At 46.7% G+C, this 16758-nt stretch overlaps 1 protein-coding gene across 3 annotated transcripts in view; it reads right to left on the bottom strand.

Annotated features, from left to right (window-relative positions):
• Nucleotides 1–16758, bottom strand: part of Rbm20 (RNA binding motif protein 20) — a 190819-nt gene that overhangs the window by 17240 nt on the left and 156821 nt on the right. For all 3 annotated transcript variants that reach the window (XM_029537299.1, XM_029537302.1, XM_029537308.1), the window contains exons 6-9: nt 16537–16680; nt 14485–14616; nt 8294–8373; nt 5579–6200 (exon numbers count right to left, since the gene is read on the bottom strand). In XM_029537299.1, coding sequence (XP_029393159.1) covers nt 5579–6200; nt 8294–8373; nt 14485–14616; nt 16537–16680 — 978 coding nt within the window. The remainder of the gene's footprint in view (nt 1–5578; nt 6201–8293; nt 8374–14484; nt 14617–16536; nt 16681–16758) is intronic.

Raw genomic sequence — 16758 nt, 5'->3', positions numbered from 1 at the left:
AAGCAGTGAGGCAGGAGAGAGAGAGAGAGAGAGATCCGCATGTTCCTCCCCCTACGCCCTCACAGTGGTGGGGAGGCCATTGCTGAGGGAACTGAGGCTCAGAAAGAAACGTGCTCACTCACACAGACAGAAAACCATTTTGAAAGTAAGTCTTGTAGTCTTCAGGGGACAGAGACCCCTGGTGACCTGAGTGTCTGCAGCAAGGATGAACATAAAAAAAAACCAAAGTGACTTGAGTGGGGAGTGACAGGGAGGGGAGTGGCCACTGTGGGGGCATCTCTCCCTCAAGACATCATTTCCATTAACACACACGTGCGCACACACTGACATTGTGCACGCACACACACATGTGCACAGGCACACATGTACACACACACGCATACATGTGCACACACATATACACATGCATGCACACATGGGCGTGAATACAGGTACCCATAGAGGCCAAAGGCTTCAGACCTCATGCAGCCGCAGTTATAAGCACTTGAGTGCTGGGAACCAAACTAGGGTTCTCTGCAAGAGCAGTGTGCACGGTTAACCGCTGACCCCTTTCAGCCCTGCAAAGTTACATTTTAGATAATTATGTTAAGTACCCACATAAAGTCCACAACTTTGCCTCGTGGCCTTCTTTGACTAAAATACGATATTTTATAGAAGGCTTTGGAGCTGGAGAGATGACTCAGCGGCTAAGAGCACTGGCTGCACTTCCAGAGGGCCCAGGTTTAATTCCCAGCACCCACATGGTGTCTCACAACCATCTTTATCTCCAAGCCCTGGGAATGTGAAATGTGACACTTTCTTCTCTCCTCCACAGACAGTAGGCATGGAAGTGGTGCACAGACATATGTTCAGGCAAAACACCCACACATATTAAACAAACAAGCAGTAAAAGCGTGCTAACTCTCAATTTAGAAGCTTCTAGACCTTACTCTTCCCATGGCTTAACCCTTGGCCAGAGTCGTGGCTACTCCCTGGCTTCTTTAAACTGTATTTTTATCAACACTCTTGGGGCCCAGGTTGGTTCAAGGTAAAAGCTCTGATCTTAATTACTTGTACCCAGACACACCCCCTTGAGCTGATAAGGAGCCAATTGGAGCAGGAACTGGGGGCTGACTGGTATAACTGGTTATTACTGGATGGGAACAGTTGAAGCAGCAGAATCCTCTCTGAGATTTCCTCTAGTCCTCTGCCTGTAAGCCCAAGAGTAAAGCAGCTGTGGCTGTCCTCGAAGCTGCCAGCAGCCAGCTCCAACCAAAGGACAGCCACTTGCATTGCTGTTGACTAAATCTCTGTAAGTAAATTGTCCTTGGCCCCTTCTTACTGAAATAAACTACCCTTCATAAGTAGTTCCCTCAGACATACTCCTGATCAGTGGAGTAAAGCACTCTCTTCCAGCTCAAGCTTCGAGAGCCAAAGGGCAGTTTTCAGTGACGTAGCTAGCCAGAAGCCCTCACCAGAAAAACCTCCAAAACGGAGCAAGGGGGGAAGACACCAGCAGGGGAGAAGAGCAACCTCAGGGGAACAAATGGAATCCATGCACAGCTGCCAGCCCCACCTATCACCTCACAGACCACCACTGTGGGTCTCAGCGGTGGGGAGCAGGTATTGCCACCGCCTGACCAGGGATCCCTTGCAGCTAAGATCTCCCTTCTGATCTCTACTCGCCCTGTAAATCTATTTTCTCTACAGCAATTTAAAAGGATCCTCTAAGATGAAAAAAAGAGTTAACATCCTCCCTGCACTTTCTTGCCGAAACAGTTCATGTACTTCCCCTTCGCTGAGGCTTAAGACTTGTTAATCTGCACACGAGGCCCTACATGACAGAGCTTCTGAAGACAAATCCACTCACCTCCCAACACAGTAACTTGGTGCGCCATCCCAACCACGCTGGCCTCTAGCCACACAGAGGCTTTGCTTGTGTTCTTCCCTCTGTCTGATCTTCCTTTGCACTCCCAGAATACATAGGCTCCCTCCAAATCTCCACAGGGAAGCCTTGAACCCATCAGGTACTGACAGCATCTTATACAACTGCCCTACTTAACATCAACCAGAGGCTCCTCTGTTAATGTGAAGAGGGGACTTGGTTGTCACACCATGTCCCAGAAGTAAAGAAGCTAGGCTCTCTGAAGTGAGCCAGTGCTTTTATTCTTCCAGATCTTTTTGTTTGGGGTTTGTCTTCCTCAAGTCTCTGGCTGTGTGAGACCTACAGGCGTGGTCCAGACTATCCATTTTCTTGTGTGTGTGCATGTTTGTGTACAGGCACATATATGTGCATGTGTGTACATGCTCTGTACAGGCACATACGTGTACAGCATGCATGTGTGTATACTAGAAGACAACTCAGGTATTGGTCCTCATCTCCCACATCACTTTAGACAAGGCATCACTGTTGTTTGCCTCTGTATTGCGCTATCTGGCCCACAGGGTCCCAGAGACTTGAACTCAAGTTCTCATTCTTGGGACGAAAACCCTACCCACTGAACCATCTTCCCCACCCTGGACTTGGTAAAGCATGGGAGATTCCACACAGAGCTGTGGGGCTGGGTCTTGCTGTAAGGAGAGAAGGATCAGAGGGCAGCAGGCATGCGCTCAGCATGGTAGCAACCCTCTGGAGCCGAGTGACTGACGTCCTCCGACACACATCATCACTTGCTTGGCTTCATACCACCTAGCTGACTTAGCTTCCCTGGACAGATCTGTGGTCCAAGATTCTTCCCTCTCTACCCTCATCCTTGATTTCCTTCCTTCTTTCAGGGGTTCTAAGGTCAGGTCTGGACCAGGCCACCCATTATCACTGAGAAACACACACCTGTAGAGACTTCAGAGGATCTGTTAAGAGCACACGCTCATTAACACACTATGGCAGCCTAAGGATCGTACCCAGCAAAAAGTGTCGAGGAGGAGCAAAGGGTGTGACCTGGTTCTCAGGAGTTGGGACTTTGCCTCTAAAGTCTACTCAGTTATTGCTTTCCCACAGGTATGCATTTAACACCCACTCTCTACTCCAAGGACAGGGTCAAGGCAGCGAACACAGAAGATTCCTGCATTGAGACATTATGTTTGGGGCTTGTAGGCTGACAATACATTAGATAAGGTTGCTCAGTGGCCTGTGTCATGGCACACGGAAAGGGAGAGGAAAGAAGTGGATTGGAATAGTGAAATGATATACAGCAGCCCTAAGTAAAGATGCTAAGAACAAGCAAAGTGGACTTCTCGGGAAGGAAGACTGTCCATGACAAGGGATCGTGTGCAAAGGCCTGCCAACTCATCCCATTGGCCTTTCCTTCAGGCCCTGAGCCACCACCAGCTCCTTGATTACTTCTGAGCAAAGTCAGCTACTCTACAGTATCCATGGGAACTGGGGGTGGTTCCAGACTCCTTGAAGATACCAGGATTGCAGGTGCCTAAAGCCCTTGTATACAATGGCCTCATATTTGCCTGTAACCCACGTACATATCCTCTTGTAAACCTTAAATCAGCTCTAGATGACTTTTATCCCTATTGCCATGTAAACACTATATGAAAAGAAAAATCTGCAGATGTTCTCTAACGACCCTCTTCTTAAAATTCCTGGCTGGCTCTCAGGATCCAGTTTAGGTCTTTAACAAGGCGTAAAGGGAAGCCTACCCCACCTACTTCTCTAATTTCACCTCCTATGCTTTTCCTGTTTTGCCAGTTGAGAAAACATGGCAGACTTTGAAACAGACGAAGGAGATCTCTGGGCATCCTTTCTCCATCTTTGTCCTTCCTCTGTTAGTTTGTTTACTCGGGGGTTGAATCCAGGGCCTCTTACAACCAGGCAACACTCTGTCACTGAGTTCCATCCTAGCCACCCATATCTTGAGTCAGGGCCTCACTAAGTTGCCCTGAGGGGCCTTGAACTTGAGGTCCTTCTGCCTTCTAACCAATAACTGGAATTGCACATCTCTGCCACCATGCCCGGCCCCGGTGTCTTTTCAATAGAATGCTAGGTGTTTGTCTGCCACATCTTTCTAGAGTATCCGATTCTTTAGCAGTCGGTGCTTTTCATGATTCTTACATCTGTACTCTTTGGTGGAATCTATTCAGTGATCCTAATGTAAAGACTTCACACTCATCAAGGTGCAAGTGAGTGTTACGCACTGAAGATGCAGTGCCCCCCCCCCTGTTTCCTGTGGAAAACACCAATCACACCTCAATAGCGAAGCCTTTGTTGACTGTTGATGTGAAATGCCTATTCTTTACTCTCTCCTTTGAACTGACTTTACAAACATATGCTGATAAGATGAAATGAAGGACTTAATAAAAGTCTTTGACATGTGTTCGCTGTGTATTTATACCAGCATTATGACTTTATGTTTTTTTTAAAATAGTATCTTTAAATATATCCTAAAAAAAAATGCAGCCATGTTGAACCTCTTCAGGTTCTTGAAAACAGCCATTTGTTTCACTGTTGCTGGCTGTAGCTTCTACCAAGAGTACCAAACTGGTTTTTGCCCATTTTCAACACCCAGCTCAAACACCCTGTGCATGCGGCTTGTACTCTACAGCATTGCCTACAGAGCTGCTGAGCCAGCTCGTCAACTTGGGTTCTATTGTATGCAGACTGTTTTATAAGTGTGTCAACCCTTGGTCTCTGCCACATCCGGGCTCTCTCCTATATACCGTGTATTGCTTGTGTCTGACCCACCACCTAGCCCTCCTCCCACACATGTGAGAATCAAGGCTGGAATAAGAGCCCCAAGTGACTCTTTGGTATTGATGGAATTAAGAGTTGGACTCCTTATTCGGACTGTCACCAACTCCTGAGGCAGGGTGACTAGAGGATATGCATGGAAGAATTTTAACAATGAAGTTTCTTAATGCGAATCCCCAAGACTCTACTATCTCCGCCCTATCTAACAGGGTGCCTCAGCTAAAAGTAGATGTCAGTCAATTTATAATTCAAACATGGTACCTAGAGTTCCCCACCCTCTTAAGGAGCTGAAGCCGTGTAGCAGACTCTTGGATATAAGTGCCATTTTATTAAAGTGAAATTAAAAGTCTTTTATCTGGAGGAGCTTGCCGCACTTGAGTCCCCAGGATAATGTAGGGGTGGCAGTCACGTTTCCTTACACATCACTGGCGCTTTAGCATCAGTAATACTTTTGGCACACAGAGTGGACCAAAGATCTAATCTTCCCTTGGGAGACTCTGTGGGTGTCAACACTCCGGGAACACTCCACCCTGGACAAACACAGAGCTACAATGGGCTTTTCCATCAGCCTCTCCTTAACTTCCAGGGAGCCATGGGACTTGGAGCCAGAACACAAGCTGCAGCTCCGGCTGTCCCTTTTCCCAAGCCTGCCTCCTTGGTCAGATAGCACAATGTTCTCTGTTTTACACTCCTCCTCTCTAGTCATGATACCTTTGCTGGCTTTGTAGGGTTGCTGTGAGGAGTAGGTGGTGTATTTGATATACTGTTCTTAGGACAGCACCACACACATGACAAACGGACAAGAAGCATACACCATCAACAACTGAGACTTGTGTGTGACTTTCCTCTCGGGGCCGCCTCGCCTCGCCTCACCTCACCTGGGCAACACAGCTGCATCCTTACCTCATTCCCGGCCGGTTGGCTTTCTTTTCTGTCATCAGCTCCTTCTTGGTCTCTGTCAGCTCTCTTGGTTTTACTTTTCTCGCTTTGCTTGGACTTGGTACCCTCAGGGGCCCGAGTGACCTTGGGCTCCAGATCTTCTTCCTTGCCGGAGTCCTCTGGGTGAGGGTGTCTAGGCTCCCGTAGTCTCGCCTCTTCTTTCCTCCTGGATCGTCCTGGCACATCCTGCTGCTGCTTTGGGTATTTGTCTAATTTGGCTTTAGGCTCTTTTCGATGGTAGCCATCTTCCCGACCTTTGTAGCCAGACGCAGAATGGAGTGGGCCGGGAGACCCTGACTTCAAGTACTTTTCCCGGTAGCCCCTCCCTCCTTCGAGTCGCTCATCCAACTCAGCTTTGTCCAGCTGCCTGGGATAGTGTTTCCGGTCATGTGCCCAAACATCCACCCTGTCTCTCTTGTCTTCCCCGTTCTCCCTCCTGGGGACAGTCTCTCGATCCTCGTCCCTCCATGCGTAGGAGTCACGGCCATTGCCCCAGTCAGCACGAGAGGGGCCTGGAGGACTATGGGATCTCGGGGAGAGTGATCGGCTCATTGGACTTCGAGAACGTGGCCGCTCTGGACCATACCTGGGAGGAAGGGAAGAGACAGGGTTCAGACTCTGCAGAGCTCATAACCTGCATCACCCAGATGGAGACACACATAGATCTCTTAGGTATATGCTTGGCACAATCTGTCCACCCGGGCATTCTTCAGTCACAACCCAGTAGTACACAGTGTCCAGGAACCAGCCTGCCCTCCCTCTTCACGTCTGTGGGTACAGATTTTCCTTAAGACATTCTAGACTGTCCCCTACCACAGTCTGCTTCTAGGAAATGATTACATTGGTTTAGTTTAGTCTTACCTTACTTGCTCTTGGAAGCTATGTTAAGGTATAGGCCCCAGGAAATTCTCTTGCTGGGGACCTACAGGGGGAGTGCTCTGGAACAAAGGGCTAAGAGGTGAGGCTGACACCGCCTATGGTTGGAGGCACTGCCCTAGATCCAACTATGCTCCACTTAGACCCATCAGGATATAGGTGGCTTATCTTTCTTCTCTCTCTGCCCCCTTCCCCCTCTCTCTGCCTCCCTCCCTTCCTCCTTCATTTAGTCCCCATTACAAGCAGTTACTGTCTTGGGGATGGAAGAGGGATGCTCACAGTGGGCGGAGTGGCAGGAGTGAGGAGGCAGGTTCAGAGATCTCGGAAAAACAAAGAATCAGGAAGATGCCTAAGGGTTGGGAAAGGTCTTAGAACTCATTGAGATGAAGACATTGGAACCCTCGGGAAGTGAGTCTGCTGCCTAAGGCTCGGGTAAATCTTCGTGATCCCCCCAACTCTATGGTACCACAAAACTACAGCTGGCATGGTCTGTCTTTATTCTTACCATTAAAACCCCAAGTCACCACAATTTTAAATTAAAAAACAGACAGACAAAATCCTAGGGCTGACCATTCACATGCCCTCTGAAGGCTGATAATTAGTGAGATCATACACCTGATATCCTGAACAGATAGAACATTTTCATTTGGTTCTTGCATGCTGAACAACACTGTATCCCTCACTGCCAAGACAGAGAGGGGCAATCTCTACTAGGACTAGGCTGTTGGGCATAGTCTGCCAGTGTGGGGAAACAGGCTCCTGTCCTCTACAGCAAGGTTAGAGCGCCCCCTGTGGCTGCTCTAGAGACTGCAAGCCTGGTTATGGTTTTCCTTTCGGTCTTAGCTCTTTAGAACTGATTATCATAGTCCCATCCTGGCAGGGTCATAAGTGTCGGTTGAAAGAAATTAGTTGGAAAATCACATTTGTTCACTGTCTTGGAAACGATGGTCAAGGAATCGGGTGCTTCCCCCTCCCCCATCTACATCCTTAGCTTTTTCTACATCTGCATTCAGCTCGTGAGAAACCGAGAGCTGACCACCTCTCAACAGAGTCTCCACCATTACCATGTGCACGAAGGACGCATCAGTAAAATGTAAACTTGCGCCAAAGCCAATAATCAATTCTCTGTTCCCCGTTTTCCTCTCTAACCCGGGAGGGATACACAAGAGAAAGCCCAGCATTCCCCATATCCCTGCCTAACCTGAGTAGCTCTCCTGGGCTACGACGGCACCGCTCATCTGAACAGGGATAAGTAGAGGCTAGAAAGCCAGGTGGATGGGTCAGGGCTAAGGGTAAGACCATGCTACAATTCAAATCGCTCTTGCTGAATAATTTCAGGTCAACTTGACACAGACTAGAGTCATCTCAGAGGAGGGAACCCTAATCGATAAGATCAGCCTACAAGCAAGTCTGTTGAGTATTTTTTTTTAATTTTGTGATGAATGTGGGAGGGTTCAGGCAACTGTAGGTAGAGCTGCCCCTGGGCTGGTGACCCTGGGTTCTACAAAAAAGCAGGCTGAGCAAACCATGAGGAGCAAGCCAATAAGCAGCACCCCTCCACGGCCTCTGCATTACTTCCTACCTCCAAATTCCTGCCCTGTTAAAGGGCTCTTGCCCTAGCCACTTTGGCTGATAAACTCTTACAGATAAATGTGAGTGAAATAAACCCTTTCTTCCCTAAATGGCTTTCAGTGATGGTGTTTCACTGCAGCAGTAGAAATCCTAACTAAGACACCCCCGAAGAACAAGAAGGTAGAAGGCGCTTTACCCTCCAGGCCTCTGACCTAAGACCCGGAGCCTCACCTGTCAGTTTCCCGGAGCATGTCCCGCTCCCTCTGGGAGTGGATGTCCTGAATGATAGCAGCCACATTTTTCCCAGGTTTCTAGGGAAAGTCAAAGAGATCATTAGACAACGCCGCAAGCATCAGCTATGACCTGCCTTGTTCGCTGCCCGTCCAGCAAAGGGGGAAATGATATATTCTGCGGGAAAGATAAAAGGATTGATCCAAAGGATAAGGAGCATGAGCACAATGAGCACCAGGGTAGGGTTGAGGGTCCGGAGAACAAGGTATGTAAGTTATATCTTAATAAAGCAGATATTTAAGAAACAAAACAAAAAAACCCTAAAAACTCTCAATCATCCATGCCAAATGTTGCTAGAGAACTTTACTAAAAAGCCCAATCAACTGCTTTTTTGCTTTTTACTTCTTTCTATGTAACTTACAATGTCCTCCAGAGCTATCCAGACACCAGAGGGCATCATGTATCTTATTCTGGGAAGCCCAGGCCCAGCGGACAGAAGGCTACAATTCTGCACTCTCGGCAAGGCATGACTGCTGTTTTGCTAAGGTCTGGCCTGGAGGAAGCACCTCAATAGAGCTGAGAATGGAGGGTGTCCTGAGGGACAAGGGGAAAGGACAGAAAAGGTTCACACCATGAAGGGATCACCAGCAGATCATGACACGAAGGAAAGGACAAAGAGAAGACAGTGACTTCTGATCCTAAGCCGTGAAAAAGCAAGGACCCAGACCCAGGGACTCAGCACTGGCTGGGTGAGCTACCCCAAACAGTGCTTCACACCTTGGGCAAATAGTACTTATACCCAGCAGAAAGTTATAATCTTATGCAATGTCACAAACAAGTAACCAGGTTACCCAGAATATGTGTTGTCAACTCTCCGCAAGCCTCGGTTAGAGGCCAAGGCTGGGCGAGGGCTGAGAAGAAAGCTCTTGCCCAGAACGTTTCTCTCACCCAGACAGAGCTGCAGTACTCTTTCTGCCTTCCCTCTGAGGTTGGTTACTGCTTTCTGTAGCTAACGCATGACAGACAATGCAGCCTGGGAACATGAAGGAGCTGCCAGGATCAATCAAATCTATGTGGCAAGACATGTGTCGTGCAGGAGGCCAATTCCAGGCCTCAAGTCTGTGGCTTATGCTGAAACAGTGGAGGCAGGCAGAAGCTAAAGAATATGTCCCCATACTGGGCAACCTTTCAGAACACAATACAATTCCCAGAGTGAGTTGAACAAGGGCTTTATTTAGTAAAAGGATTCTTAGAGGTTGATGCATTCTACTTTTCTGGAACTTAATGCCTTCCTGGTTGCTCCTTTCAGACCCAGGAAAGAAGGAGGAGGTAACCATGTGAGACAGCAGGCAAGAGGTGACTGGGCTGCCAGTGTCAGGGACAGAGGCATCCAGCGAGTAGATCACCAAGAGCTTCTCTCCTCCAGAGTGTGGGTGTCACAATGCTGTCATTATGCCAGAAAAGTGTAGGTAAAAAATAATAAAATCAGACTATGATGAAATTTGGGGTACTCTGTTATTATAGGAAAATTTGTGCAACAATGAAGAATGAATGCATAGTGAATCGGCCTAATCTTGTGGCATTGTGTTCTGACCTCTTTTTCTCAACCTCCAAAATTTATGTTGGAGCAAATCTCGGATGCCACACCTCTCCCTCTGTTTTATGAGGACAGTGAAGCCAATCAACAGCTTTCCTTGTCAGTGCCTCGTGCTGCTCCTAAACAGCGTGAGAGTCTAAACTCAAGTCTTCTGTATGAGTCTGCAAACCATCCAAACCAGGCTCTGTCAATGCAGGCCCAGTTGTTTCTGACACAGCTGGGTCTCCCAGCCTGTAGGCCTCTTTTCATTCAGTTCCCTCCTGGAAACACCCTCTCTGTACAGCTAATTCTCCCACCCTACAAACCCATCAAACCGCAGCCTTCCCCTGGCCACAGAAACCGGTTTGGGGATGGGCACATGTGCTGAAGTAGTCCAACGAGAACGACGGCCAGATGTTTTGTGGGAGCTGTAGGAGAAAGTCTGGCTCTCTCTTATGTGGGAGACGGGGCCTGGAATCTGAAGGTAAAGCTGAAGAGGGTTGCCATGCCATCTAGAGGAGAGAGCCCCGGTCTGCTAAAGGCTATCCCACCAACACACAGAAAACAAAGCCGTAGACTGCAGAAAGCATAGCAGAGAACTTCATCATCTTGATGTCTTTGGGTCCCCACAACTGGCTGCTCCCTCACTTTGCATTCACTGGAGCCAAGGAACCCTTTCTGTCACCTACATCAACAGGCTGGATTACCACAAGCCTCTGTTACATGCAGAGAGAGAGAGTCTGGGCTGATTCCTGTCAGGGTAGGGGACATAAAGCCCATTACTACACACTTGGAATATGCTGATGGTCACAGTGACCCAGAGGGACATTATGACAACACAAGGAGCAGAAAACCCACACCAAAGGTCAGAAAACAGTATGTTCTAGGTCTTTGCCACTAAAAGTGCACTCTTACAACCAGGAGAGACAGCATCTGCCAGAGCCTTGGTAGAAATGCAGAATCATAGCCTTGCCCAGACCTGCAGGATCCCTGGTGACTTGCATGTGTCCTGAACTCGGAGAGGCTCTGTCTGTACACTGTCTTTACAGTGTCCTGCCTGGGGGACTGTGAACAAAAAACTACCTGGGTTCTCTGCCTTTTTTGTTTTGTTTTCATGTGGAAAACCTAATATTGCAATATAAAAAAAGATAACCATATTTGGTGCAATGTAGTCTCCGGTTTTGTTTGTTTGCTGTCTGTTGTCAATTGTCTGTGTTTTGTTTGTTGGTTTGTTTCGTTGTTGGAGTTATTGAGACAGGGTCTCACTGGGTAGCCCTGGCTGGCTTGGAACTCATAAAAACAAGTCCAGCCTGGTCTTGAATGTACAGAAATTTACCTGCCTTTATCTCTCCAGTGCTGGGGTTAAAGGCAAACACCACCATGACCAGCCAACAGTCTTAGGTTTCATCATGGATCATCCAGTAACTATGATCTTGGGCAAGCTGGGGAACTTCTACTAGACTCCATATGTTCATCTGTAAAATTAAGATTATAATACCTGTCTGGCAGGACTGACGTCAAGATTAAAGTAGATAATGTATGAAAAGTGCTTAATACATTACTTGCCCCAGAGTAGCAGGACTCAATTAAAGGTATATATTATGGTGTACTCTTGTAATTACTATGATTATGCACCCTGCACACCTCACAGGATAGTGATTGTGAGACCGGAAAGAAAATGCATGGGAATTTTTTTTTTAATCAAAGAACTCAAGTATACTCTGACCTGATTTCAGAACTGAGGTTCACAGAGGTTAAGCAAGTCAGCTCAAAGCAGAGAGGGGTGGAGCGTAGGATGGTGTGATCATTTTCCAACAAAGGGTCACCTTTGTTGGTCCTGTTTTTATGTCTCTCCTCCCATCCAATGAAGCTCTTCACACACTTGTTCCTTCCAGGCTCATGGTATCAGCTCAGCTGCCCATGTGACTCCGGGACCATCTATCTGCTGGAAGCCTGGTGCTACATGACATCGTTAACCGTAACTCCCATCACCTTAACTGTCCCTCAGCAGACTGTTACTAGGCCTTGGTACTTCAAGGAACTACTGTTGTTGGTCCTAATTAGAACCTATGACACTTCATCTGGAAGCCCAAGCTGCACTGGGAAACTCAGTGTGGAAATTTCATTCCAACCCCTGGGGGAAAGCAGGGATAGGCTAGGTACAGAACAGGGTGGGGCTTTTCTTCTGTCTGATGCTTTAATTACAGAGAAAGATAATCCAGGCTGGGCCTGAAGCAGAGCTGTTGGGAAGAACTGCAGAGGCTTATTGCTAGCAGAGCAGAGAGGGGACTGGGGAGGGGACTGGTGTAAGTAGCTGACATATTACCCAGCTCTGAATATGCTGACTTGTTACAAGCAACTACTTAACCTTTGTCTCCTGACGTCAACCCTCAAGACTAAGGGCAAATTAAGGGCTCTTAGTTGTGAACAAGTTGAACCCTAAGTAAAGATGGAAATGAGTCAGAAAAAAAATATATATCATATTAGGTGGAGCAGTAGAAAGCCTAAATAAAATCAGAGGGTAGGTTTAAACACGATGTGACAATGGTTTAAATAAGCCCAAGTGGATCGATGCTCCAGTTACGAGAACAGCAAATCAGCAAGAAGACATAACATAAAGAAAACCACAGGCTTGGGAAGGAACCTCCCACCAAGAAAACCAGAGGCAGTAATCATAAGGGAAAAAGGACTCAACCTTATAAGTCATCGGGAAAATAACCAACAAGGCTATGATAAACCAGGGCAGTGCACCCGTTTCAGGGCCAAGTTAGAGAGTCGGACAGACTAAGTGTAGCAAAAACATGAACCACTCGAATCCTTCTCTGCTATAAGGAGAACGCTTCGCTGTGACAAAGCGCTTTGGGAAGAACTCACTAGAGCTGAGGTGAGCCTGTCTAGCAAATCCAACCCTTGTGATTCATGCATCACCTGGTTAGATGTCCGTGTGCATTTCTACCATCATAACACATTAGACGAGCAGGTTAGTATTGACCTTAGTCTGCCCGAACTGGAAACAACCAGAGCCCTTTAGCCATAGGATGAACAACAGGCTGAGCCACGTAACTCTTTATAGAGCAATGAAAGTAGACATGGAAGATAAAATGTTGAACAAAAAAGTGTGATTCCCTCCGTATAATGTTTAAAGATGGGCAAAGCTAAACTCCAATGTCTAGGGTGACATGAACATAAAGAAAAGACACAGAAGTGATTATCCCCAGAGCAAGGAGAGCAAGCTGAGCATGGGGGCCTGTACTTCTGTGTATTGTCCATTTTTTTATTGCTTAACTTTTGTGGTGCTTTTATGAGGTGTATGAGATCTGACTCAATATGAGTAGTAGACTTCCAGGTATTAATTCTATATAGATTATACTACTCCTTAAGAAAAAAAGAAAAGGAAAGGAAGGATGTAGAACAAGGTAAACAAATCCTATGTTGGAACTGACTGAATGCACCTTAGTTCTGAGAGCAGTCCAGCCAGCCAAGTATTGCTTAGAAGGATGTATATGAGATAAGATACCTATGGAGTATATACCATAGCTATACCAGATATCTATGGAGTATACACCATAGATATATCAGATACCTATGGAGTATATACCACAATATATCAGATACTTATGGAGTATATATACCATAGGTATATCAGATACCTATGGAGGATGGAAGAGAATAAGAGACTGTAGTGGCTATTCCTGGTTGTCAACTTGACTATATTTGAAATGAACTACAATCTAGAATTGGAAGGCTCACCAGTGACCCTAATCTGGAGACTGGGAGATAGAAGTTTCTGATCTGGATCTTGGTATGGAGATCTTGAGACACAGTGGTGATTGAATCCAGAAGATTAAGACAGGGAGATCTCCGAGTCCAAGATCATCTGGGATTAAAGGTGTGGTGGCACACACCTTTAATCTGGGCTACACCTTCTGCTGGGGACCATATAAGGACATTGGAAGAAGGGAGTCTNGCTCTTGCTCTTTCGCCTTCTCGCCGTGTGGGACTCAGCAACTGCTAGATCCTTGGACTTCCATTCACAGCTACTACTGAACCATTGTTGGGATTTGGACTGCAGACTGTAAGTCATCAATAAATTCCTTTACTATATAGAGACTATCTGCAAGTTCTGTGACTCTAGAGAACCCTGACTAATACAGAGACCAAGGGGAATAGAGAAGAAAAAGTTATCAGTCGTCTGAAGTTGCATTCAAGGATAGGATTATCCTCATCAAACTAAACCATTCTTCAAGACTTCTGTAAACGCCTTTCCCTCTAGAATCCCTCTAGCTCCCAGTCTGTCTTCAGCACCCCTCTCCTCTCATACTTACTTCAATGTAAGTTTTTATATATATTTTATTAATTTATTGAGAATTTCATTATATATATATATATATATATATATATATATATATATATATAGTATCCTCCCCTCGCCCAACTCTTCCCAGACCCTCCTGTCAATGAGCACTTTTCTTGCCATATTGTCATTCCCATTTCTCAGTGATACCTGCAAGAGCAGTGACTAAGCTTTTCATTGCTTTCTAAAGTCTCCTTCCCAAACCTCGCTGACAAACAAGCCAGGGGGGTTATTGAATGACTGAGTGAAAGAATGCTGTACCTTCAGCTGCAATTCCTTGTATCTCGTGGACATGCGAATGAGCAACTTGTCCCCATTGATAATCGCAGGCTTTTCTTGGTAGTACTGGACCATAGCCTGGGCAGCTTCTGTGTAAGCCATCTCCAAGAAAGCCTAGGGCAGAGAGGAAGACAGACAGGAGACTTCACTGTGTCGGGTAGGAATCCATGGAGAGAAAGCTTACGAACAGATAACATAATCAACGGGAACGAGCGGAGCTGTGAGTTCAAGTCCTTAGAGAGTAGGGGTGGGGAGCAGCCTGGAAAACCTGACATTCTGGAGATGTCCTTTATCTCGGCCTGGCTGTTAATTATATGGGTTACATGTGTCAGAAAAATTAATGGAGCTGTCCGAGGGATGCAGGTAGACTTTGTGCACTTGAGAGGACCTGTTTTATAGCTCAATAAAAAGAAAAAAATCAGCTCCAGAAAGAACTCTCTTTGATCCCATGCGTTCAAAGAGAACTTTTTATTAACTTCACCAAGAGAACTCATTACAGGATGGCTCCCATCCTGGTTTCCATGGTTACCAAACAGTATTCTTAATTATGTATGTCCATCCTGAGTTACATCATCCCGTGGAAGGCTATTTGGGATGGAGGGGTGGCCCATTAACTCACAATTCCCACGTGGGCTCTTGCACATGTGGCTGCGGGTTGCCATTTGGTGGTGGTGGTAACATCAGGAGACAGAAGCATAAGCCCAGGGCCCTACTTGGGCTCCCATTTGTCTCATTAAAAAGAGATACATTTGAAAGCATAGAGGGTTATAAGCCCCTAGGCTCAAAGGATGTCCAGGCTGTCTGTGGCTTGGAGAAAAGAGGCTCCTGTCCACACTGACAGGACAACCTTCCCTCTTTATTTTACTGTTCTGATAACACAGGGAAATGGGCTTTTCCATTCAGTCCATGTATGCACTTTCTGTTTTAATGGACTTGTCTCTATCCAGTAGCTCTCGGTGCAAATCCAAAGTATGTTAGAGTTTCTCAGTCTGTTTGGTTTACCCAATGTAGAGCCCCTGAGGAAAGCACACAAGGAATAACCTATCTATCTCCAGAATGAGGGATGGAAAACACCCATGATCCACTGGGGCTTCAAGTTCTAGAGCTCACAGCTACACTGGGGAGAGGACTTCTCATCTTCCTGATGTTTAGCATTATAAAGTAAAATCAGCTACTGGAATGAAGACTGTGGGGCTGGAGAGGTGGGTCAGTGAATAAGAGAGGGCGAGGCCAGCCTGGTCTACAAAGTGAGTTCCAGGACAGCCAGGGCTATATAGAGAAACCCTGTCTCGAAAAAAACAAAAAACAAACAAAAAACCAGAGTGCTGGCTGCACAAACATGAGGACCTGAGTTCGGATCCCTGCACTGGTGGAAAAGGTAACCCCGGTGCCGAGGAGAGGCAGAGACCTGGAGGATTTCAGGAGTAAACTGCCTGCTCCAGGTCAGTAAGAGATCCTGTTTTTTGAAAAGATACATATATGTGTGTATGTGTGTATATGTATATGATGTATATGATGTACATGAACGTATATGGCTGCGATTCATTGGGTAAGACACCCAACATCTTCCTCAGGTGATCTCACACTCAGTAGGCCTTTATCAAATCCCCTATGGTCTCCTGTTAGGTAACCTCACACAGACACCAAGGACAGTTTAAAATATCTCTTCCCAGGCAGTTCTGAGCTGGTTCCACACCCAGGCAATCAGAAGTAATCAGGAGATCCATAGCACAGCAACGATTCCAAGTATCAACTCTTATTTGGAGGTCAATTAACTTTTCTATGTTAAGGAGCACCCCATATAAGAATGTTACTTCTCCTTCCAGGCAAGTCACAAGGGCCTATATTCCCCCAGCACAAGCAGGGGTTGTAGAACCGGAGGAGGGAACAGTCCCAACATTAAACCTCCCGTGCCTTGCTTGCCAGAGAAGCCAACTGTGCTTCACCTCCTTAAATTTAAAAAGATGCCTCCAGCCTCCTCTCACTGCCACACAGCTCACCATGAATCCTGCAGAGGGACTGTGTGAGGCCTACCTGATTAGTTGACTTCATGAGGATGTAATTAGTGACCTTGCCAAAGGGCAGCCCCAGGTTAATGACGTCATTCTCCGTGCAGCTGCCCTCCGGGAGATTGCAGATGTGCACCACTCGTCCAGTGCCTTTCCTCTGTGCTGCAAACTGCTGGGACAAAGAGCAGGGCTGAGTCTTCAAAGGACATCTCTCTCTACCCCTCCCCAGACATTCTGAATGGCCTTC

This window comes from Mus pahari, chromosome 1 (genome assembly GCF_900095145.1).
Source record: "Mus pahari chromosome 1, PAHARI_EIJ_v1.1, whole genome shotgun sequence".
Classification (NCBI taxonomy): domain Eukaryota; kingdom Metazoa; phylum Chordata; class Mammalia; order Rodentia; family Muridae; genus Mus; species Mus pahari.
The sequence above is the reverse complement of the archived record's forward strand: the minus strand, read 5'-3'. Positions and strand labels throughout refer to the sequence as shown.